The 25,299-nt window shown below is 47.6% G+C and overlaps 1 protein-coding gene across 2 annotated transcripts in view; it reads left to right on the top strand.

Moving 5' to 3' along the window:
- MORC3 (MORC family CW-type zinc finger 3) overlaps positions 1–25,299 on the top strand; it is a 644,813-nt gene that overhangs the window by 265,119 nt on the left and 354,395 nt on the right. For both annotated transcript variants that reach the window (XM_078656878.1, XM_078656879.1), the window contains exon 6: positions 2,849–2,999. In XM_078656878.1, coding sequence (XP_078513004.1) covers positions 2,849–2,999 — 151 coding nt within the window. The remainder of the gene's footprint in view (positions 1–2,848; positions 3,000–25,299) is intronic.

The raw sequence follows: 25,299 nt of genomic DNA, 5'->3' as shown, positions 1-25,299 counted from the left end.
GCGTGTATCCCTTTTACTTTCTAATTCACAAAAAGGACAGCTCTCTCAGACCAATATTAGATCTCGGAGAACTAAATCTTTACATTCAATCAAACCATTTCCACATGGTAACACTTCAACAAGTACTACCTCTTTTGCAAAAAGGCGACTTTCTGTCTAACCTAGACTTAAAGGACGCCTACTTTTATATACCAATCCACCCTGCTCACCGCAAATTCCTCAGGTTTGTGGTAGCAGATAAACATTACCAGTTTAAAGTACTCCCATTTGGAATTCACCACTGCCCCCAGAGTCTTCACAAAGTGTCTGGCTATTGTAGCTGTTCATCTGAGAAGACAAAGCATTCATGTCATCATGTAACTAGACGACTGGCTCATTAAAGCAAGTACGTACCAACAATGCCGCAAGCATACTTCTATAACCATTATGTTACTTCACCAACTGGGGTTTACAGTCAATGTATTAAAATCACATCTGCAGCCAGCCAAAACTCAGAATACCTAGCCACTTTAGATACTCAAAACGCTCTGGTGTTTCCTAACGCGGCCAGAATTCGAAACATTCAGGCGTTAGTTCTTCAGTTTCAGACCAATCAATCACTTCCACCTCGAGTTTATATGCAACTGCTGGGAATGATGGCGTCTTGCATCATGATCGTTCTCTATGCCAGGTTGCACATGCGTGCACTTCAGGAATGCTTAGCCAGTCAGTGGAACCAGTCTCACGGTCTATTAACTGATCTAGTGTTAGTAAGCGACCGTACTCATCGCTCTCTGCAGTAGCGGAACCCGAAAAATTTGTCAAAAGGACGGCCCTTTATAGACCCAGTTCCACAGTTTATTTAACTAATAAACATGCACTCCTACGTTGATGCCTGTCGCATTTTAGAAAATTAACAGCCAAATATAATGAAACACTACACCGACAGATAAATAGTGCCATTGTATACAAATATATGTTAACATATGCTTGTATTTAAGGGAGACTCACCATGATTTTACATCCTCATGGTGTTTATCTTCTTAGCAGTTGGTCTGGAATTCATGAAGGACAACAAGGAAAGTCCCTCACAACAAGCATACTTTTCTGTATTTTTCCGCTTTAAAAAATAAATAAGACAGGAAATACATTGTTTTATGTCTGCTTTATCTGTAAAAATCTGTAAAAACTGGAAGCCTTAGATATGATAGATGCCAATGGGAGGAGATGGAAGAGTTTATCAAACGACTTCCAGAGACTTGTAGGAACTTGAGGTGAATTATTTGTTCAAGAAGGAAAAACTACTTAGAATGCCAACATCCAGTGCGCCGTAGATGGTGCTGATGCAGCCTCAAGAGATCAACACAGTTACTCAGCAGACAAACTTGGCTGAGAGTGTCAAGCATCTGACCAGAAGTCCAGTAGCTAGTAGATTCCATGTTGTAGAGGAATAAAAAAAAGACACAAATGGGAAAAGACATGAGTGCTACAAATCTTGACCAACAATTCTGGGTTTTGGTGGCAGCAAAGTGAGTAGCACCAAAAGCAGCAGCCCTCTCCCAAAGGCAGCCGAGCAGCCACAGAAGTCCTTTCCGAAAATCCTACCTCAAAAAACATATCCCAGTGTGGATTTTATGGTAATAGCTGGTGGAAGTCTAGAGGTGCCCCAAACTAGGACTCCTCGGCCACAAAGCAATGGCTTTGCACACCCAGGTACCATCTCCCGCCCCCAAACTAATCTGTGTCTGTCGGGGGATGCATTGTGGATCATGTATAAACTGGGATCAGTGGATGCTTTTCTCTGTTGCCCATTGCTACTGCTGACATTCCAAACCACCAATGCCTGCAGAGCGTTGGAAGGAGAAGAGGTTCCTGAACAATAACTGAATCCATATATTTTTACATTTATATTTTGATTGATAGTTTTGTTGTTTATTGCATTTTTTTAAGTTCAAATAATGTAAAGCAAATGTTTCCTGTGTGCAGGCCTCTCGTTTTCATCATTTACCCAGCTGTATGTTTTTCCGCACCTGTACCCCGAGGGGGCATCCAGGCTTCATGCCAACACAGTACCCCAGGATAGGGAGGTCTCTGAGCTATGGGTGATAGTAATATGACTATCAAGCCTAGTTGGGGAGTTCCTCTCACCCACCCCTTCCTTAGCTGAGCTAAGCCATGTCTAAAATTTAAAAAAATGAGTGCTTGAGTTCATAGAGAAGTCACCACTCTCCAGGCCTAAAGGTATTTTGGGACTATCTTGGTCAGCTGAAATTGAAGATGAAGTGTATGAAGAGCTAGTTTATTTTAGTCTGCTTGTATATCCAATTTGAGTCTTGTTATCTGGAATTTCAAATTTGCTTTTAAGAGTCGAACTGTATCAGTTTTGCAAATGTATTGTGATGCACAGTATCTTTGTAATAGAAGCAATAGTGCATGGTAGCCTGAATATATAAAATGTGTATTTCTGTCCCTAGATGTTTAATTTTTTTTTACACTGGCTTGAGCATCAAGTTAATCTCCCGTTTTTTTTGACTGCCTCAGTCCATTGACGGCCTCACTGGCTTGTGGAGTGTCCTCAGCATGGAGCACTGCTTTTATTAAAAAAGAGCGCTTTATATGAGCACCAGTTTTGCTACACATGTCCTTTATTCTGCTTTGTACAAACCTAACTGACAAATACATTTAGTGCGAAAGAAAATCGAGACAGGGACTTAAACAGTGACAAAGAGAAATTCATACATAAGTGATATGGTTAGGAAACTGTCATGTTGAAGTTAATTGCCAAAGAGACTGTAAAAGTTCTATGTTAAGATGCAGAGGCACGTTTTTTAATGTTTTATATGCTTACTTTGATTTTGATTTATTTCAGGGATAAGCATGGAAAACCTGAATTTGATTTTCATAAGGATAAATATGATTTCCGAATACCTGAAGATTTAGATGATTCAACTGGAAAAAGTGGATATAAAAAGCAAGAAAGAATGGACCAGATTCCACCTGAAAGTGATTACTCACTGCGTGTACGTATACTTGTAGTATTGCGCTTTCTGCTTCACTCACATTTCACTACATATTTTAGGAATGTATTTTTGTTCACCTGATTTTTCAGTGTGTAAGGTTATGTTTTATAGGTGGTTGGCGTGGTCATAGGATGAAAATGTAAAGTAAGTTCACCATGGTATGGCCCTTGCATCTGTCAGATTAAAATGCCCTTCACAATCCTAACATTTATTGTCTTGACAACTATCCGCAATTTAATCTCCTGTGATATCAACCACTAACCTAAAAGACCCCTTCAAATCAACAACATATTTCACATTTCTTAGCTTTTGATCTTGGTCTGGGAGTATTCCAACCATTAGGACTTTTGACTTTAGAGGCTTCAAAGACCTTTTTTCCATGTTACCTACTTTAAAAAATAAATAAATTATTTTTTTGAAGCGAAGTGAAATTTTGTATTGCTTAAATACATAAAATCATTTGCAATATATCTTCTATCTGTAAAAAGAGCACATGAGTAAAATTCTGTCTGATTGCGATTGTAAGGAAAACGCTATTTATATTAAAAAAGTTATATAAGCAACATTACTAGTTTTTTATAAAAAATGTTTGAGCTTAACTCTCCTTACAAAGAAAAAGAAAAAAAAGATCTCGGGGAACAGTTCCCCTGCCATACACCGTATTATTCTACGCATCAATACATATTCACATCATTATGTAATAGCATTCCACAGCGTGCAGAACAAATCCTCTATATCTATCCAGGTATGATTTACATGAACACATACCCAAACCGTATGATGATTAATTATATGCATTTATGACTATTAATCACTTAACTCTCGGATTCTCCATTTACCGTTATCTACTGCAGTATGACGGGCCACGTATATCTTTTAGCCTGCATTAGGAACCAGTAACTCCGTGCTGCCATTGCACCATTTCATTGCAGCGTCCTCCGGGCCATCCGGGGTGGCTACTGCTTCTTCTGATGAAGACAATAAATATGTCTTCAAAGGGTCCCATATTTCCCTTGGCCTGGAATCAGGCGGGAGCAATTCTGCATAGTTGAACGACTGTTCTTGCCATATTGTGAGACCATGCAGCCATTCCTTAAATTTAGGGGCGCGTCCCTATCCCCCACCTGCAGGCCACTTTACGTTTAGCAATCCGGAACCCTAACACCAGATATTTCTTATATACGGTATCGACTTAGTCTGTGTACCCAAGTAGTGCTGTGTTGGGGAGATACCTGAAGTATTGTGCCTACCATCTGTGCCATTCCTTGAAATACCTGTTGCCAGTATTCAAAGATTGGGAAGAGGAGTTGGCCTAATGGCTAGGTTGGTCAACCTCCAATCTGGGGAACTGGTTTCAAGTTTCGTCAATGACGCTGAACATTCTGTGATTATAGGCAAATCACTTAATCTCCCTGTGCCTAACAAAAATGAATGTGTCCTCATGTAATGCAACTGGTGCTACGTAAGGTGCTCTGATACCCGATACCTCCGGGTCAAGTTTGCGCTATATAAAACTCCGTAAAGAAAAATAAAAAAAATTTGCAGGGCACTGTCAGGCTAAGTGGAGAAAGCCAGCTCCCTTTCTGCCACACCTAGCACATTTGTCGTCATCTCTAAGCTTAAATTTATGGAGTTTGAGTGGGGTGTAGTATAGTCTATGTAGAAATTTATAATGGATCAGTCGCAGTCTACTATTGGCTGTAAGGGCCTCTGTCTGCTTGCAGCAGAACTCCCATTGTTTGTCTGTCAGCTCTACCCTCTGGTTGGCCTCCCACTCTAAGCGGATGCCAGCGCACATGGCTTAGTTGCTTTTTGTGTTTGGTGGTAGATAAGTGAAGTGACATGTTGAGGTGGTTCAGCTTATAGAAGCTTGTGGGGTGGTGGAAGAGTGGGGGATTCATGTGGAAATGCCGGTGTGGCAGCTTTTATGCTTTGTCTAAGCCTAACAAACATAAATAATTCCATGGTTGTGGGTTTGGCTGTGCCAAAGAATTGCTCCTTGTACTGAAAATTTCCATTTATATAGAGGTCCCCCATGTTTCTATCTGGAATTGTTCTAGCATTGATCCGCATTGTCGTTCATAGGTGACCTGGAGATCTGGGTGACGAATCAATGACAATTTGGGAGAGTACAACATTGGCCTGTCCAGTTTAGTGGTAATCTTTCTCCAAGCGGAGTTGGTGCATGCAACTGTAGTAGGATCCTGATCACGCTTCTTAGGGGGTATGGATATGAGGCCCGAGAGGGAGGTAGGAGCCATGTAGCCCATTTCTACCGCCAGGTGTGGCATAAAGGGGGTGGGTGGAACCAGTATGTGGCGTAGTGTGCTTGCGCACAGTAATAATATAGTTCAAAATTTGGTACCTCGAAACCTCCCTTTGAGAACGGTTGCGTCAGTATGTTCCATCGAAGCCTAGCCTGTTTGTCTCCCCACACCAATCAAATTGTCTGTGTTTTGAATGTGTTAAAAAAGGTTTTCCCTGGATTATAGGAAATATTAGTGAAGAGATAGTGGAATTTACGCAGTAATATACTTTTTACCAGGGAGATCCGCCCTACCATGGACAGGGGCATGGCTATCCATCGAGTGATTGGTTCCGGAACAACTTCCAAAGTTTTACCGTAAGTGGAGTGCGGTAATTTGTCTTTATTCCTGGGGACTTTGATCCATAGGTATTTAATCTCCTCGCTGCACCATGTCAGGGGATAGTCCAGTGCATATGGTGTGGTCCCGTCGGTCAGCGGAAAAATGGCTGATTTAGTCCAATTGATATTTATACCCGAGTACTCGTCAAATTTCATAATTTCCTGCAATAGCGGATTTAGGCTATCCTGTGGGTCCTTAAGGTAGAGTGTAATGTCATCCGCATATAGTGAGATTAAAAGTTGCCTGGGCGGGTACACCAGTGCGCGTTCCTTATGATGTTGTCTTATTTTTGCAGCTAGCGGTTCTGTAGCCAGAGCAAATAGTACGGGGGATAATGGACAGCCTCGACGTGTGCCTCTAGTGATGGTAAATGGGGGGCATACCCCAGTGGCAGTTGGCTGATAAGATAATAATTCTACCCATCCGAGGAATTCTGGGGGCGTTCCCATGTACCTCAATGTACCCAGAAGATAATCCCATTCCACATAGTCAGATGCCTTGGTGGCATCAAGAAACACTGCCACTGTGGCACTGTCTGGGTCAATATCTTGCATGTCTGTGAAGAGAGTCCTAAGATTGTGGGGTGTCGCTCGCCCTGGGATAAATCCGGATTGATCCGGCAATACCAATCTATTCATTAATAGGTTCAATTGTAGTGTAGTTCCTATATTCCCAATAGGCTCTGCGCATTGTAATAGTGTATCCTATAGTTTAGACGTAGGACTGAAGTCGACTAGGTCTCTACCGAATGCACTAAACTTAATTGTGTGTGTGCCGGCTAGCTCAGAGGTCACTAGAAACTTTCTCGAATAAACAAGAAGGGATTAGTTTCTGACAACCACTCAAAACATGACAACTTTGTTTCCCAAGAATGCGAAATATATCTCCAGAGTCGCGGAAACAATAGATAGTTATTTTACTTAGTCAATCGGGCATGCTTCGTTTCACCAGAGGTGCAGAGAAAAAAAGAGACAGGCGTTTTCAATAAAATATTTATTGAACAGTCTTCTTTCTCAAGCGTAAGAAATGAACTGCTGCTATTGTAATACTTGCGGTAAAGTACAAAGCGTACAGTACGAAGAGTATTATAAAATAATATTGTAAAAGCATGATATGGTTTCTAAGCCATAAAATACCTAAAATGCATAAAATACATACAGTGATAAATAATGGCTAAAAGTACTCAACTGGTGCTTCTAAAATACGCCTACCCCGGTGTACCTAACCTAGGTCTAGTACAAGGGAAGAAATAAGTAAGGTGTAGCCTAGTTTTAGTATTCTTTGCCAAGAATCTATTCCAAGAATTCTCTTAGGGTCTAATCAGCTCCGTACCTTGGTTTTAGAATGTAGGAGGTCTGGTATCTCTCTCTCACCACTCGATTTCCCAGCAACCCGCGAGGGTAACCTGGAAACACTGGAGCTGGATTTCTCGGCAGGAGAAAGGACAGCGCCTCTCAGTGCGTCAGCTGGAGGATCGGCTTCCTTCGGCACTTGCTGCAGCAGGGCGCGTCGGGCAAGTAGATAGTCGAACTGCTCCAAACCACTGTGTGTTTGTTTGGACAAGTGTGAGCATATTTAAACCTTGAAGGTGCCGAGTTTGACGTAAGATTGGACATAATAATGTCATTAGAGACTTAATTCTCTGAAAACTCCATGAGTTCTTGGATAAATCAATATTCATCCAGGGGAAGTCCCTGACTGCTGAAGGCAGGGTTTTCCAAGAAATCGTTGTAGATTTTCGGAACTAGTGGAAGTAGCCAAGCCGTATTAGGACTACTTGAGCTATGTCTTAATATGGTTATGATTTCTATGCCTATATAAGGATACGATATTTTATACCTATATAAGGGCATGAACCGGGAAAATTACACTAGGTTCCTAAAACGCTATTCAACACAATCTGTTTGACAGGACCTTAGCAAGGATTTTTGTATCGCAATTTATCAGTGAGAGTGGGCGGTAAGATTCACATTGGTTTGAAGGCTTAACAGGTTTAAGTAGGGAAGTGATCATAGCCTCTCTCATTGTGGTCGGGAGCTGTCCCATCTCTTTTATATTGTACAAAACTGCTTTTAAAATTGAGACAAGTTGAGCCAGATATGTTTTATAAAATTCGATTGGCAGTCCATCAGATCCCGGCGCTCGGCCTGATTTAATTTGCATGATCGCTGCCGTAATCTCATCCTCCTCCAGTTCTGCCCCCAAGAATTCCCTCTGGAAATCTCCCAACCAGGCCTAGGCAGTGTCTTGAAAATATGCTAGGAGATTGAGTGGTTGTTTTCTATGTGTTGCATATAAGGTTTTATAATATGTCATGAAAGTGTGTAACTGGCTGGAGAGGTTTCTGCATGTCACACCCTCCGAGAACTGGATTTCTACAACGTAATTAGAGAATTGAGGTTGTCGGACAAGGTCAGCGATTGCTTTCGCCGGGCGGTCTCCCTCCCCGTATTTTCGTGCTTCGTGATATTTACTTCTGAATTTACGTTCTCAGTTATCCGTTTCGTTGTATTCCGTCAGTTTATCTCGCAACTTGGCTCTAAGGGAGTCTTCATCTGTTTTTCTGCACAGCCCTTGTTCCAGTGTTTTAATATCTGCTCAAGTTGGCTGAGATAGATACGGGTATCTTTTAAGATGCCACCTCCTTTAGCTATGCATGACCCCCTTATGGTAACTAGGAACGCCTCCCCTACTGTGGTAATATTAGGCACGGAGTTTGTGTTCTGTTCAAAAAAAGTATTGGATCTTTTGCCCAATTTCAGCTTTGAAGACAGTGTCTAGTAAATGCAGTGGGTTTAGTCTCCACTTTGCGTAGGGAACCTGACTAGAGAGAAGCGACAGTACCATCTTTACCGGGGAGTGATCTGAATATGTCCTTGCTAGATGCGCCAGTGTGTCTACCCAGTTCCCATGCCTTTCGGGACAAACCAATAATCTAGTCTAGACCACGAGGAGTATACAGCAGAGTGATGTGTGCCTTCCCTGGCCAGGGGATGCAAATATCGCCATGCATCTAGGAGATAATTGTCGGTGATGATCCCTACTAGTTGTCTTTGCATGGTGGTAGTGTTGCGTGGTTGGGTGGGACCCATCTATTGAAGGGGACATTGTCATGTTAAAGTCTCCTCTCCAGAGTAGATAGATTGATCCCACTGAAAGTATTTTGCCCCACAGGGTTGGGAAGAAAAGGGGGTTATTTACATTGGGGCCATGACAGTTTGCAATGGTGAGTTACTGAGATGCTAGGCGTCCCCACATTAGACAATATCGGCCCTGGGGGTCTAGTAGTGTGCCGCCTAGGATAAACGGCGTGTACCTTTAACTAAGAATTGCAACGCCCCTTGATTATGTAGAGTAGGATGAAAATCAACAATATGATGCCCATCGGGAAGCGAAGTTAGTGGTAAAGGCTGGGTCTATGTGAGTTCCTTGTAATATAGCAATCTGTACTTGATGTCTATCTAGGTACCCCAAAACATGTCGCTTTTTACATGGGTTATTTAGCCCTCAGACATTCCATGTTATGCAACGGAGTTTAGCCTGCATCTTGGAGTCTGTGGTCATCCAAGCATCTGATAAACATGGGCCTACTTATTGTTGCCTTGATATCTAAGCAGTGATTTTGCATCGGATTATATAATTTATCAATAAACAGTTGACATTGTGTCTGACAGTTCCCCCTCCCACCACCCACTTCGACTTCCCCAACTTGTCCGGCATACATTCCCACCCCATCATAATTACTATTTGAAAACACGATTGTATACATAACACACTGGCATACATCCCTAACTAAGTAGCTATAAAGTGTATAGGAGTATGAAGGGGATCACCCATGAGGGTAAAGCTAGAGGGCCCGCATGACACAGTCACCCCTTGATGCCCCGCTTGACCGTAGTCTAGCATTGAATGAACAAGTTCAGGGGGGAGGAAGGGAGTGTCTGGCTACAGTAGCGTTTTCGCCATCATTTATCCAAAGGCAGTCAATAATATCCATAGGTAATCAAACTGGTGCCGACCAGCCTGTACAGTGAGTCTAGCATTTCTTACTGGGTATTGTGATTTGGTCTGATCATGCTCTGATAATTTTCTCTTGGGACTTGGATAAACCTTCCTGGCGGCCCTCTTTGCTACCAGGTCCTACGGCCCGCAAGATTAATATTCCTGGGCTGATTGATGCCTTAATGCATTCACAGGCAGCTCCTGCTGTTGACCTGGAGGATGCGGTTAACCAGTTTAACACCTGGGTCAGTAGGGGAGTAGAATCTTCTTCCAAACCTTTGTCTAGCATGGTTCATAGATCGAGGCTCTCTCAATCCTGGTATTCCCTTGCTTTAAAGGAATTGAAACTGGGCTGTAAGAAGTTGGAACGCCGCTGGAGGGTTACCTACTGTCCATTGGCTAAATCCGAAATACGTTCGGCTCAGAGAATTTATTATTCATCTGTTAGAAAAGCACTTACGGGTAGAATAATGAAAGCTAATAACAGTAAAGAAATTGTTACCATTGTTCAAAGCTTTATGTCGCCCTAAGCGGAGCATAAGTCCATCCCTGCTTCCCCGGGGTGATGTGAGGAGTTGTCTGCTTTCTTTATTATTAAAATCCAACTAATCCAAGAAAGCTTGGCCGCGTCATTGAACCCTCCGCAGCCGCTCCTATCACCCACCATCCATACCCCTCCTAACCAGCTATTCTCTGTTTGCCTTGGTGGAGTCGTCAGACATTCTTACTATTCTTAAATCACTTAAATCAGGCTCCCCCTCGGATCCATGCCCAGGCAGAGTTTTGGCCGGGATGGCCGATGTTGTATATACGGAAGTAACATCCATTGTTAATAGGTCACTTCAGTCAGCGAGGCTGCCAAAACAATGGAAACAAGCTAAGCTTCTTCCGCTTTTAAAAAAGCCGACACCGGACCCTCTGATACTTGCCAATTACCGCCCCATATCCCTACTTCCAGCATTGGCCAAAGTCTGTGAGAAGGTGGCCTTCCGTCAACTGGAGGCCTTTGTGGAAACCTCCGGAGCTTTGCATCCGGCACAGTCAGGCTTCAGATCATCTTATAGCACAGAGACGGCTCTAGTGGAGATGACAGAGGCAATTAGGGAGTGCCTGGATGGGGGCGGCAGAACGGCTCTGATCTTAATGGACCTCTCTGCCGCCTTCGACACGGTACCCCACCAGCTTCTCCTCTCCCGTCTTTCTGCCATCGGCCTCTCTTGTGCAGTGTGGACCTGGGTGGAATCCTTTCTGAACACCCGCTCCCAGCAGGTTTGGATGCCTCCGTTCTCATCCTCGGCCCGGGAGGTCCTGACTGGAGTCCCTCAGGGCTTGACCCTGAGCCCGCTTCTTTTTAACATCTATCTGACCCCCTGATCTCCCTGTCCGAAGAGCTGGGTGCTAAAATTATGGCCTATGCCGATGACACCCATCTTCTGTTTACCTGGAACGGGCCTGTTCTATGTACGAAAATGGCACAAAGCTGCCTAGCTGCCGTATTCACTTGGCTGGCACAGGACAAACTCAAATATAACGAGGGGAAATCGGAGATCCTACTATACGACCAGTTTCCCCCTTCCTTTACTGAAACCTTGTGGCCCTCTGATTTCCCCGCCCACTCTCTGAGGGAGGTACGGCTAAGAACCTGGGAATCTGGTTTGGGGAGGATCTTAGGTTCTCGGAGCACATTAAAAGACTAACGGGTGTCTGCTTTGGAACTCTTAAATCCTTAAGCAGATTTTTCTCTCTACTTCCTCAACCAGTCAAGGAAATGGTGGCTCGGGTGCTTATCTTATCCCGCCTGGATTATGCTAATGCGCTTTTTCTTGGCATACCCGGATTTCTGGTCAATAAACTGCAATTAATCCAAAACACGGCAGCCAGACTCTTATTTAACATCTCTAAGCGATCAAGTATTAGATCACACTTGCGTGATCTTCACTGGCTGCCCGTGGCCCAGCGGGTGCAGTTCAAGGCCCTCATTCTAACCCACAGAGCCTTGCACGACTCAGGTCCTTCCTACATAAGGAAAAGGGTGGCTTTCTATACACCCAGGAGATCTTTACGATCGGCTTCCCATATGCTGATGACCACCCCTCACTTTCGTCGCTCCAGGATGGGCGGCTAGTCTCTTTCAGTCAATGTAGCCTCCCTATGGAATGCCCTTCCTGTCGTGCTGCGTCACACCCAGGATTTCCAGCGATTCAAGAAGCTTCTCAAAACTCACCTTTTTAACCAGGCTGTGAGAAGTTGGCCTGATATGATGCTCACTAGTTCTAGTGATCACCTTGTATCAGTCCAAACAACCCTTATGGGGATTGGTTGTAAGTCAACCTTATAGACCAGTTATCCTAATGGCAGCATGGACAAAGCAGTCTTAGGCTAAACTCTTTTGGCATGTGAAGCCAGCTGTTTTACCACAATATAACCCCTTGAATACCAGATGAAAGGGCACCACACAGGTTGTTATGAAAATAAACAGTATATTTATTAATAACAACACCTCTGAACTCTTTATGAGGTCAGAGGGCTAAGCACATGACAATCTCTTAAGAAAAATACGACAAGTTGCACAAAATTACAATGGTGCCCTAGGGGCACGACAAACCATATACTAAGTAAGTGGAATGTGAAAGTCGATAGAAGGAATGGAGCTGTCCAGAGGCTGTAGGATCGATGGGACCACGCTACACTAACTCTAGGTAAGTAATAGGAGGCCCACGGAACGCGTGTGAAGAGTGTGAACTCACACGCGAGATGCGTAACAACGTCTATGGACAGTACAGTTCAAGTTAAAGGTGAGTACGGACAATCCTGACTAGGTAGGACTAAAACGACTGTGGAACTGGACACTAGGACAGTTAAACTACCCTTGAGCACCGAAATGCTCTGGTTACCTCACCCACGGGTGCATAGGTGCGAAGTCGTGTGGGGGGTCTCGCGTTGAAGTCAATGGAGCCTGAAAGAAAAGATGCTGCAGGCGACCAGGAGGAAGATGTCCGGTGCGATCCAAGGGTGGATCGGTGAAGAAGGAGACCTGAAAGCAATGTTCAAAGTCACTAGCCAGTGACCGGTGTGGAACCATGAAGGAACCAGATGTCGTTGTCGCGATCAGGTGAAGAGTGGACGCTTGACTCTGCAGCCACGTGGACCAGAAGGTGTCTTCGATGACCAGGATGGAGGCACGAGCTGTCCCACGCAGGCTCTCGCTGTCGGCGATGTTGGATCCGGAATCGGCGTCAACAGGCCTTGGCTAAGGCAACCCACGCGGTGAGTGGAGAAAGCGTCTGGTGCGGACTAGGAGAGTCCATGGTGCCCCTCTTTTGGAAGGGAGCAAGGGCCAGTCTGGAGCAACCAGACCAGCAGCAACGATTTCAAAGTTCATCGTCTAGGAGGCCACTAGCCAGCCAGCAAGTGACCAGACAACGCGTCGAGCAGCAAACAAGCAGAAGGGCCCCACGCAGATCTCGTGGATGCTGGAGGGCTGATCTTCGGTGCAGGGGCTGCTCGGGGCTGGGGCTTCTCAGTCCCCAAAGCACTTGGTCGAGTTTACCTCGGGAGTCGTGCTGGAAGCGAAGTGCAGTTTCTTTCAAGATGGCCGGTCCCACGTGTCTCGTCGCACCCACGGGTCTCAGCTTTGCTGCAGATGTGAGTTGAGGTCGGAGAGGTCTGGGAATCCGGGTCTCGTCGGGCTCTGAAGTCTGGATCCTCGAGGGAAGAAGACAAAGTGAAGCCGCTGGACGCTTGATGGTGCCTGCTTGCGCAGGGTGGACACTCCTTGCCCACAAGGGAGGTTTCTTCAGTCTTCTGTGGAGCAGAACGTCGAAGTCCAGAGTTTCTTCTTGTAGAGTAGTTCAGGATTAATCTAATTTGGAATGGGACCAGCTCCTACCTTTATCCTGCTAAAGGGGTCTGCACTACTGACTAGGTCCCTCCCCTGGGTGGGACCAGGAAGGGGGGTGGTTATACCCCCTATCCTTTGTCCGGTTTCGCGCCAGAGCTGGGGCAGGGATGCCCCAGCAACTGGTTTGAACCGGTGTATGCACAGGGCACCTTGTGTGCCCCAGGCATGTCTCATTCCTTTCAGGCCTATCCTACCCAATACACAGAATCCTGTCTGGGGTGGTGCTAGCACCTCCCAAGGCAGGAAACCCTTTGTCCAAGCCTCCCTCTCTGGAAGGACTCCCAGCAGCAGGAGGTCAGACTTGTGTCTGTGGTGGCAGCATCCATTTTGTGATGCCAAGGCTCGAGTTAACTTTAACTGGGGTTCTCAGTTACATACATGTCGTGTCCCTCTAGAAGGGTGAATGCTACCCCCGTCGCCAGAATTGGCGAGGGGGTAGTATTCCAATTCGTATGACACCTTACTCGACATGTTTTGATAATGTCATACCAGAGTTAGCATTTAACCGCGAGGATTATAATGCACTTAAGAGTATATGGTATAGCGTTATCATGGAACTGCTATTAGGACTTGGTTCCTCAAGCTGCAAACGGGCTCAGCTCATGCCAGAGCACCATCTCACATAATTCCAAGCACTCTGCCTTCAGGATTGATAAGGCCTGCTATAGGAGTGACTGATAGGAATATATGTGTCCATTTTAGGGTTAGATATAAGTTTACTATATCTACAGCAAAGGGTGATTACACCACCTTGCCCCAGCTGTCTTGCAGCCAGTTGTGTCAGTTTTGGATGGCCAGCCAGGGGTGGCATAATACATGCTTCAGCCCCTGGTAGGCCCTGGGTACACTTATGCCCTGGATACCTAAGGTATACTGTACAGGGACTGATAAGGTGACTCAGTATCCAATTAGATATGTACCTAGGGTACATGGAGTCCATTTCAACAGAGAGAGCAGGAAGCCTGGGGTCCTGAATAGCAGGATCCCAGGCCAACTAAGTCAAAAACCAGCAAAACACCAGGCAAAAAGTTGGGGGTAACCATAGTCAGATATCCACCTTCCTACACAGGCCTATTAATTCTTGTTCTAGCCGCAGGTTGCTACCTCTTCACTCCAGGATACTCAAGAGTAATTGTGCACGTAATAAATTCCATATAACATAACATAACCTAACATTGTCCCTGCAGGCTCACCTGCCTTGATCATGTTACGCAGTTGCAGGAAAGAGTACCTTAATCTATATAGTCTACTTCTGTTACAGCAGGACACTTAACGTATTATACCATTCTTAGTCCAGCTTTGACAGCCGAGACTTGTATCTGGATCTGGTTGATGCCGCCGCAGATGTTACTCGCAGATTTCTTTTTAAGAAGTCATCAACTTTTTGAGGGTTGTGGAAAAAGTACTGTTCCCCTTAATGTGCAACCCAAAGTCGTGCCGGATATAACATGGCATAGGTGATGCTTGCTTTATGCAGCTTCTTTTTAACAGTGGCAAATTTTCTTCTCGCCTCTCGGACATTATGTGTACAGTCAGGGAAGAAGGAGAAGGTAGTATTCTCATATTCTACTACTTTCTTTTCCTGTGCTTGGTCGAACAAACATTTCTTTGTCGCGGTAATTGAGGAATCTGACTATCACCGGCCGTGGTGGTGCTCCGGGAGGGGGTCATGCGGCTAGTGATCTATGCGATCTTTCAAGTACTAGGTGTTGAGAGAATGCTTCCGCTCCAAACAGATCACGGATTAGCTTTTCGATAAAATCTTCCATGCGGCTAGTATTGGTTGTCTCTGAAAGACCTAGTACACGCAAGTTGTTCCGTTGGGAACACGCCTCTAAGTCTTCATTTTTGGCTTTGATGACTTTCAGTAGTCGGTACATCTGTAATGTTTGCTCATTACTACTCGAGGCGCCATCCTCCAGTTTGGAAATTCTATTTTCTGTCTCTGTCATCCGGTGGTCTTGCCTTTCTATCTTGTATACAATTGTGCCCATGCGGGAATTCATGGCGTCTATTTTTGCATCAATTGATGTGAGGCTGCTTTTCATGGTTTTTTTTTTTAAATCTCTTTATTAGCATCAGATTGGTCCGTGCAAGCAGACAATTACACATGAAACTGTGTACAAAGAAAACGTTAATGGTCATTATACAAAGGAAGTAAATGGACGACTAGACCAATGACATTACAAGCATTGGAACACATTCTAAAGTCTTATTTTCACTTTTCCAAATCTGAAGGAATATTGCACACGTGGAAAGATGACACAAAGAGATATAACCTTTTCCAAACAGAACAAAAACGAATGAGCCTTCGTGATAGAGAGAGCGGCAAGCAACACATCTATTTACAAGCATGATGGCAGTAGCATTGGCATAGGCAGATGAGGCCAGGTAAGACGACAAACGAAAAGACCAGGGTGAAGCAACCACTCCAGCCGGGGCAAAGTATGCAAGAAAACGGAGGAGGGAAACAACTCGGTACCAACCAGCATACAATCTAAAATCAGCAGCACACTCATACCCCTTTCCAATAGTGTGTACATGCTAAGCCTTGTAGAACGCAATAGGCAGCGCACGCCAGGTTAACCAAGACCACCTAACCCACCCCTTCTGGGACAATAGAGCTAGCAGCTTGGGAGTGTGTATCTCGTGTAATCTTGCCAATATACTGCCGATATGGGCCCCAGATGTCGATCGGGCGTGAAGCTGTTGGGATCTGTGTGGAGTATTCCACACTATTGGTGTTGCATTGGGCAAGGCTGCGCATCCAAGTTTTGGAATCAGGGATTCGCCTGGACCCCCAAAGTAAAGCAATTTCCCTTTTCGCCAGCAAGAAACCTATTGCAGCAAGCCTACGCGTGGTCCGGGGGAACTCAGCGACATAGCCAAGCAGTGCAATTTCCGGCCTGTGTTGCAATTCGCATTCTAAAATGTCGCCCAGGATGCGGTGTACCTGTAGCCAGTAGGTGTGCAGTTTCGGACAGGTCCATGTGAGATGTGCAAAATCGGCATGTGGAGCCTTGCATTTAGGGCAGTGATGAGACCTGGCCGGGTCAATTTTGTGGGCCAGCGCCGGGGTGAAGTATAGGCGCCTCAAAAATTTAAAATGTATTAGCTTATGTCTACTGTTGACACACTTCTTTAGTGGAGCGGCAACAGGCATCCCATTGGGCGTCCGTGATAGGGCCACCCAGATCAAGTTCCCAAGCCGCACGAACTTTCGCATCCGAAGCAGGAAGGGCCGCCACACAGAGTCCATACAACCTGGAGACCATGTGGGCTCCTGTTTGCGACTGGAGTAGGAAAGTCAATGCTGCCATGTCGTCCGGCGGCAGTGGGAACGAGGGAAACTGCGCTCTAAGCATAGACCTCACCCTAGTCAGGACAAAGGAATCCATAAACGTCCGGTCCGTAAATCGCGGATCCTCGGACACCGAAAAAACATGTCCGTCCGGGAACAGATCCCCTATCGTGGCGAGCTGGTATTTGGACAACGTTCTGCGGACCACCGCTTCCGCGGTGATGGGGAGCCAGTGTGGGTTAGGCAATGGAAGAGCCGGGGAGTACAGCACGTCCAACCGGAGCAGTCTACGCAGCTGCATCCAGGCCCACGATGTAGTGGACACAGTTTGTATGTCAAGTGGGTCTCGGGGCAAGCCTTTGGGCAATATCGAGTTGAGGGTAAGTGGTAGGACCAAGTCTGCTTCAGGTCTCAAATATGGGATCCGAGCGTCCGGATGGAACCAAGGATGCGCATAGGCGCATTGCACGACTAGGTAATAAATATAAAAGTCTGGCACTCCAAAGCCACCCCGTTCATAAGGCAGCGTTAGGATGCGCCAAGAAACTCGAGGGTTCTTGTCCCCCCACACTAATCGCAACAACAGAGAGCGTAGTTGGGCAAAAAAGATTTGAGTGAGCGGGATCGGTATGTTATTAAATAAATACAAAAAACGGGGAAGTATAATCATTTTGATTATGGCGATACGGCCGGCCATCGAGAGAGGGAGGCGAATCCAACGCGCAATATTATCCTCCAGAAAGTCTAACGCCTGTCCGTAATTGAGACGAATCATGGATACCGTGTCTAGATGAATGTGGATACCCAGATATTTCACCGAATCAGTATTCCACTCAAGTGGGAACGGGCAGTCCCAGCGGGCAGTGGAGGGGGTGAGCGGGAAGATGTCAGACTTGTGCCAATTAATGCGAAGGCCGGAATATTTCCCAAAGCGTTCCACCTCAAGCAGCAAGGGCGACAGGTTGGTCTCCGGAGACCTGACATACAGAATGGTGTCATCTGCGTAGAGGGAGATGAGTAACGGACCCGTCCGGAACTGGAGCCCGCGGTGCAAGTGGCGCTCCTGAAAGTGGCGTACCAAGGGGTCCATGGCCAGAATATACAATAGTGGGGACAGGGGGCATCCCTGTCGGGTTCCCCGGGAAAGAGGGATGCTATCAGAGAGCGTGCCGTTAAGGCGCAGCCGTGCTCTGGGGGCAGTATAAAGTAGCTCGACCGTGGAGACAAACAAGGCCGGCATGCCCATTCGGTGCATGACGGACAGAAAAAACGACCATTCTAAGGAGTCAAATGCCTTCTCGGCGTCTAAAAACACCGCAGCCGCCGGAGTATCCGGCTCAATCCTGTGAAGTACAGAAAACAACGTCCGCAGATTGAAGGAGGTGGATCTATGGGGGACGAATCCAGACTGGGCCGGCGAAATGATAGATTCCATAAGTAAAGACAGTCGAGTGGCAAGGACTTTCGCCAAAATCTTATAGTCAAGATTAAGTAGGGAGAGGGGCCTGTAGGATCCACACCTAGTGGGGTCCCGCCCCGGTTTAGGAAGTAAAATGATAACTGCCTCCCGCAGCGTGGGCGGCAGAATCCCCGTCTCGAGCGCCTCCGCATACACCTCGATGAGACGAGGAACCAGTTCCTCCTTGTACGTCTTATAAAAGTCGGCCGAAAAGCCATCCAGACCCGGCGCCGAGGAGCCTTTTAATGCATCAATGGCTTCCACAACGCAGTCCGGCTCGATAGGCATCGCCAAAAATTCCTGCATATGTTTCTCTAGGAACACCATAGAGATTTCGTTAATATAGGGGCCAGGGTCGCGACAGTCAGCCGTCAGGCTTGAGGTGTACAATTCCTTGTAGTAGGATAGGAGGGCAGCGCAAATGGCAGGGGTGGTCTGATGACGAACACCTAGATCATCTACCAGGTCAGAGATGTATGAAGCCTGGCGGGGGGGACGGAGCAAGTGGGCCAAGAGCTTGCCAGGCCTGTCACCTTCGCCATATTGCCTAGCTGAGTGTTGTGTGCAGAGATACGTCAGTTCCCTGTCTGCAGTGTCCCTGAACTCTTGCAGCAGTTCTAGCCTTTTCGCCTCCACCCCACCGTCTGCGTCAGTGAGCGTGTCCATGTCCAGTGCGGCAATGTCCGTCTCAATACGGGTCAGGGAGGCACGGATCTCGCGCAAAGCCCCTACATGTTTGTTGATGCAAACCCCTCTAATAGTGGCTTTGAACCCCTCCCACAATGTAGCCCAAGTGTCCACCGAGCCCTCATTGAACTCAAAATACTCCTCTATGGCAGTACGAACGTCCTCCTTGAAAACCGGATCAGATAACGCCCTGCCAGGAAAGCGCCATTGTCTCTCATACCCTCCCAACCTGGGGATCAGTAGGGTCAGCACTATGGGAGAGTGATCAGACAGCGTGCGTGGGAGTGTCGAATGGTCTCTCACCCAACCGGCCACCCCTGGGGAAAGGAGCCAATAGTCTATTCTGGTACTAGTGTTGTGATATCCCGAGTGGTGGGTGTAGGTGGGTGTGTTGGAGTGCAAACGGGCCTCAATGTCAATCAGTGGGTAGTGCGCGCACATATCCGCCAGCACAGCGCGTGAACGGGGCTTACAATCTGGGGAAGAGGAGGTGCTGTCCCTGGCAGGGCACATCAGCAGGTTAAAGTCTCCCCCCATTATCATCATATCAGTGTCCAATCGCAGCAGAACATCCTGGAGACCCTGGAAGAAGGCAGGGGAGTCAGAATTGGGGCCATATATTCCAACAAAGGTGACCTTGAAGCCCAGAAGTACCCCTGTAACCACAACATACCTGCCATCTACATCAAATACACTGTCTGAGAGCACAAATGGGACGCGTCTGTGTATCAAGATCGCCACCCCCCTTGCATATCTGCTATAGCTAGAAAAAAATCTGTGCGTGCCCCAGCCTTTTGCAAAGGAGGAAGAGTCAGCTCCCACCAGGTGCGTCTCCTGCAGAAATAATACATCCACCCCGTGTCGCGCTGCGTAGTTTAGAACTTGCCGTCTTTTCCTAGTGTCATTCAAACCCCGGACATTCCATGACATGAGGGTAAGTCTGGAAGGACCAGACTGCTGACCTATCTTAGCCATCCAGACTCGATGGAATCATAATAAAACATGTGTGTGCAGAGCCGCCGCCACTCTCCCGCAAAACAGGCATCATCAAAACAGCAAAACAGTGCGTGTGCACAAACAACAGAACCAAAGCATAAACCAACCCATCCCAACCACCCACCACCCAGCCACTCCTCAAGTCCCAGGAGGCTTCTCCCACCCTTACGGAGATAACCTAGAGCAACAGACAATAACAGTTGTCCAACAATGTGCCTGTAAAATAAAGACAACGTTAGAGAAAAGTACAGTACGGCTCGCGCCATGGGGGTAGGCGACGCTCCGCCATGCGAGAACCACAATCGGGGCAACGTTCAACTCTCAGCAATTATGGAAAGCACTGCAAAAAAGAAATAACAGCATGGACAGATGCATAATACTGAGGTAAATAGCCTGCCACGAAAAAGATGGGGTGGAGATAAGTCAACCCTGTCCGGTTTCAGTAAACAGGTCAGCACTAGCCTGCGAGTCAGTGTGTGGCGGAGATCGTTGTGCATCATCTGATTTACGAGGCGACCCTCTGTTTTTGTAGGCTCGACAAAATTCCTGTGCCTCCACAGGGGAATCAAAAATGCGAAACCTGCCATCCACGTCCACTCTGAGCCTGGCAGGATACAGCATCCCATAGCGGAGCCCCAGTTTACGCAAAGCAGCCTTGACACCAGTGTACTTACGGCGCGCATCTTGAACCATGACTGTGAAGTCCGGGTAGAAAGAGAGCACGTCCCCCTGCCACCGAACTTCGCCCGCCTCCCTGGCAGCTTTCAGCGCCGCATCTCTGTCCCTGAAGTTCATGAGCCTGGCTATAATGGGTCGGGGCGGCAGGCCCGGGTTAGGCCGGGGCCCCAGCGATCTGTGCGCGCGCTCCACCACGAAACCAGATGTAAACGTGTCTCGGCCAAAAAGTTCGATTAGGAGGTGTTCCACAAAAGTGTCAAAGCGTCCGGTAGCTGTCGTCTCCGCCACACCAATTATTCGGATATTATTGCGCCTACTGCGCGCTTCTAAATCCTCGTTCTTGATTGCGACGTCTTTAAGGATCTTCTCCACACGTTCCAGCCTTTTCAACGTCGACGCAGCTCCATCCTCGATGTCGGAAACCCTGGATTCCGCCAGGTCCAGGCGCCTATCGTGCAGCTGAATCGTCGCGCCCATGTCCGCCATTTTCTTTTCGAGGGTATCAAACCGGGAGTCCAGGGCCTTGAATCCAGCCCGCATCTCACCCATCATTTCAGCGACCATACCAGCGGTGTCCTTCGCCGCCGCCTGGCCCCCGGCGTCAGCCTCAGCTGCTGGCGAACCCGCAGACGTACGGAGGGGCGCTGAGCTGAAGGTAAGTCTCTTCTGGGTAACATCCTTCTTCACCATGTTGGAAGTAATGGCGGGCAAATCACCAGTGTCACAGGACCCCACGACAACTGCGACAGCCAAAGAGTCGAGCACAGCGACAGGGCACCCCGACGGCGGTCAGGTCGGGACCAGAGGATCAGGGGTACTCGATGTTACCCCGCACCAGGGCTGAGACGCACCACAGGAGCCTCAGAGTTGCCAAGGTAGAAGCACACAGGTCGTCGGGATATCAATCCGGCTGGAGCCAAACGTCAGAGGCCCTGTGCAGTACGTAGGGTCAGCAAATGGACGTGGCGACCACTCAGCAGCAGCTGGCAGGTCCAGGGCCTCGCCGAGACAGGCAGCAAATGGTGGCGTAGTGCGGGGGACCAGGTAGTCAGGGTCTCGAGGCAGCAGCAGCACAAATGGGCAAAGGCTCGCAGATCATGCAGCCAGCGCCGGCCTTGTAAATGTGCATAGGCGTCCAATATTTCCGGCCAATCGCAGCAGCAGGAGATCAGGATAATGTAGAGGTCCTGGGTCTGCAGGGGGACAGACGCGGGTCTGGGGTGCACGTTAACGGTGGGGGCAAAGGAGACAGGCCCCCACCGAATGCAGCGATGCGTAGCCTTCCATAGAGCGCCTAGGAGCCCGCCGGCCACACCCCCCGCCAAACACCCCCCAACCCCGGAGCCCGCCGCCCGCACCCTCCGCCCGCCGCCGCACTTCCCGGGCAGACCCGAAAATCGAGGCCCCGGCTCCCAAGGTCGGACCAGGCCGCAAGTGCCGGTCGCGCACCGAGGGGCCACACCTCCACCAACGGGCACCACCGGGGCCGAGCAGCGGACCCGGGAGGGCACAACAGCGACCCCAAGGTCGAAGGGGACAACGAGGAGGCAAACAAGCGGACTCACCAGGCGCTCCGGCGCTGCGAAGTAACGGCCCGCGAGGCTCAGCCGGCCTCAGCACCCCTCAGCTGTTCCGCCCGTTCTCGCTGTCCCCCGTCCTCCAGACTAGGCAGGCTGCATCAGGTGGCGTTAGGGGTCAGTGGCAGGCATATTTCGACCCCAGCGCAGCGCCGGATCTCTTGCGAACGGCCCCGTTCCTCTCTCGCCCGGCGGAGCTCTACAGTCAGGCGGCCATTTCGTTCGCCTGCGCAGCCACGCCCCCCGGCTGCTTTTCATGGTTAATAAAAAAAATTCAGTCCTCGTCCTGACTGTCTGCAGGGGCTTTGGATTCAGAGTGGTCCTCTGTTTGCATCCGGGTCGTTTTCCGTGTACCAAATGGGATTTTGGTCTGCTTCCCATCTGTCCTGCCCATCTTGCCCCAAAGAAGACGCCTCCACCTGTAGACTGTGTTAAATAGGGAGGTCTGCTGAGATGTAGGACCTAGAGGAGAGTTCTTTGCCTTCCCTTCTGGATGTCGCCCAAATCAAATTGTCTACTGCTCAATAGGTTGTGGATTCTGTACGCAAGGCTTAAAGAGCGCTGGTAGAAAGTATAAGCGTGAAGGGTAGGTTGCTACCTTCTATGCTTTGTGCACCTTTTTTAGTTCTGGTGCTGTAGGGGGGGGTCCAAGGTGGAAGCACGTCACTGGGTTTCTTTAGTGCATTCCACCTCAACTCAAAGATATTCTTTACTTTTGGGATTTAGAAGCAGCTAGTGCTGACAAGCGCTCAGCGTGGCCGCTTAAACTCTGGACTTAATCTTCAGGGTGATGAGGACTTTGGGTGAGACCAATAAGTCTGTTTTCTCGCTGTTCTGGCATGGATGGTGATATCAGGGCTGGGTCTGTCAGCAGGGCCAATGCCAGACAGCGCTGTATTACAAATACAGGGGCCTCCGGCATCTCATTGTGGCATAGTAACCGGTGCATTCAGGCCAGCACTCTCTCTTGGCCTAACGGGTCAGCGGGTGGGATTCAGGCCTTCTCCCCACTCCTGCGAGCTACGACTTGTGGCACCCAGCTACATCTCCCGGCATGCAGGCTTCTATGGGTAGGCAAGGCGGGAGGCCAACTTTCACGGCTCATGCTCACTCCTCGGAAAGCATGATGGCTCTGGGAGCAGGCCTGGCCCACCGCCTCGAGTGCTCCCACCGTGGTCGCCAGACAGTCTCCTCACCTCCACCGCCGTTTTCAACATGCCGTCTCTTTGCACCTGGGACACGTGCCCCCCTCCTCTTGGAGTAGGAGATGCGTTGTCGATGTTCTGCACAGTGCAGCCTTCACGCCAGGCAAAGCCGCGGATTCAGGTACAGACGCTCCGCCAATGCCTCATCCGTAGCTGCTCTTCCCGCTGTGGCTGAACAATCTCCGGCGTGGTCTCTGCTCCTCTTAGGGTGTTTTTGTCCAGGATCGGGACATCATGCGATCCGCTGTGTCTGCGACCCTCGGTTCTTGCAGTTGGTTCCCTGGAGTCGTGGCGAAGGATGCAATTTATGCATATTAATGGGCCCGGACGACATAAGCCTCACTGGTGTGCGGAAATCTTGGTCGCGCGCCACATTGCGCCCCTCAGCATTACTAGATAAAAAAAGAAAATTAATATCAAATTCCATGGCAAAGAGTATCGTACGACCGACTAATAGGACCGAAAAAATTTCCATGTTGGCCCCCATGATATGTGAACGCCGGTGGATTTAAAGTGACAAGGTGCCATGTGCCATTTAAAACTATGATGTAAACATTTAAAAGTGCATATGTTTTCAATTTTATGGCTTGCTGGTGTTCAAACTCCTCTGGTACCTTCCAAACTTTATTTCTTGGTAAGTCTGACACGCAGCTCAGTCATATATCTCCCAAATTCAGCCAAGTCTGTCGGTGTGGTGCAGGAGATCAGAACAAATACCGCTTCTTTGCATGTCCGAGCTCCTTTGGATAGCAACATCGGTTTTAGCAGCTTCTGACAACACTGTGATAGACCGGGGCAACAAAACACCAAATGTAACAGGGATTCCGTTTTATAATTGCAGATTCTACACCTGGTTTTAAAAGCAAGGGATTTCCATCCGGGGTTTAGTTCTTTGATTGGAAGGGGCACTAGTCTGGCCCATTGAATATTTTTTTCAGCCTTCCTCGTCAAAGCTTGTCTCAAGTGGGGCTGTATTTTTTGCTCCATATATGATGTAATCAGCGCAGGGAGACCTCCCCCGTGTAGTTTGCCAAGTCTGTTTTGCGTGACAATTGGTGAATTCTTTTTATTGAGTGCATTTTTAATGGGTGCATAATTTAGGCCCTCTTGTCCTAAATTGTGTGTCGCCAGATCCAACGTTTCCACTGCTTTCATGTTACCTGTTGCTGGTCAAAAGAGAAGATTCCATGCAAGTGGTGGAACAAAAACATTTTTCTTTTTGCATTTCGGGATCCTGTCTTGCATCAAAAAAAAAAAAAAACATTTTTATGCATTCATTACCTGTTTCAGGTCTGAAAGCTTTCTTACAGAACAGGCTTTTCCATCTTTCTGACTTTCTGTTTTTTTGATACCTTGTCTTCGATTTCCCGCAGTAATTTGACTACTTTACTGTTCCCGAAGCTTGCGCTACTTCCTTAATCACAGCCACATCTGTTAGATTTCCTCTTCTCTGTATGTAAAAAATCATAATAGTACCACTACCAGTACAGCACAAATAGCAGTGCCAATACCACCAGAAATACTGACACCACCAGTATCACCCCACTGCCAATATCAATAAAAGCTTATGTCAGAATATCAAGAAGTAAAATCAGATGGCCAGCACATTGACTGTGACTATTGTGAATGTACGTATATATTGAAAAGTGTAGATTTAGTATTCTGAACTGCCCATACAAATGCCTTGGTGATATATATGTATCTTAAAGGTATGTAGATCTGGATTTAGCAATATTAGACTTATAGTTACCCATGTGTAGTTACCTTCATAATACTTTTATGTTAAGGAGTTTTCTATAGAGCAAACTGAAACCTAGAGAGGTGTCCTGGTGCTGTAACGATTATA

The sequence above is a fragment of the Lissotriton helveticus genome, chromosome 8 (genome assembly GCF_964261635.1).
Source record: "Lissotriton helveticus chromosome 8, aLisHel1.1, whole genome shotgun sequence".
In the NCBI taxonomy this organism is placed as follows: Eukaryota; Metazoa; Chordata; class Amphibia; order Caudata; family Salamandridae; genus Lissotriton; species Lissotriton helveticus.
This window is presented reverse-complemented; position numbering and strand designations above follow the sequence as displayed.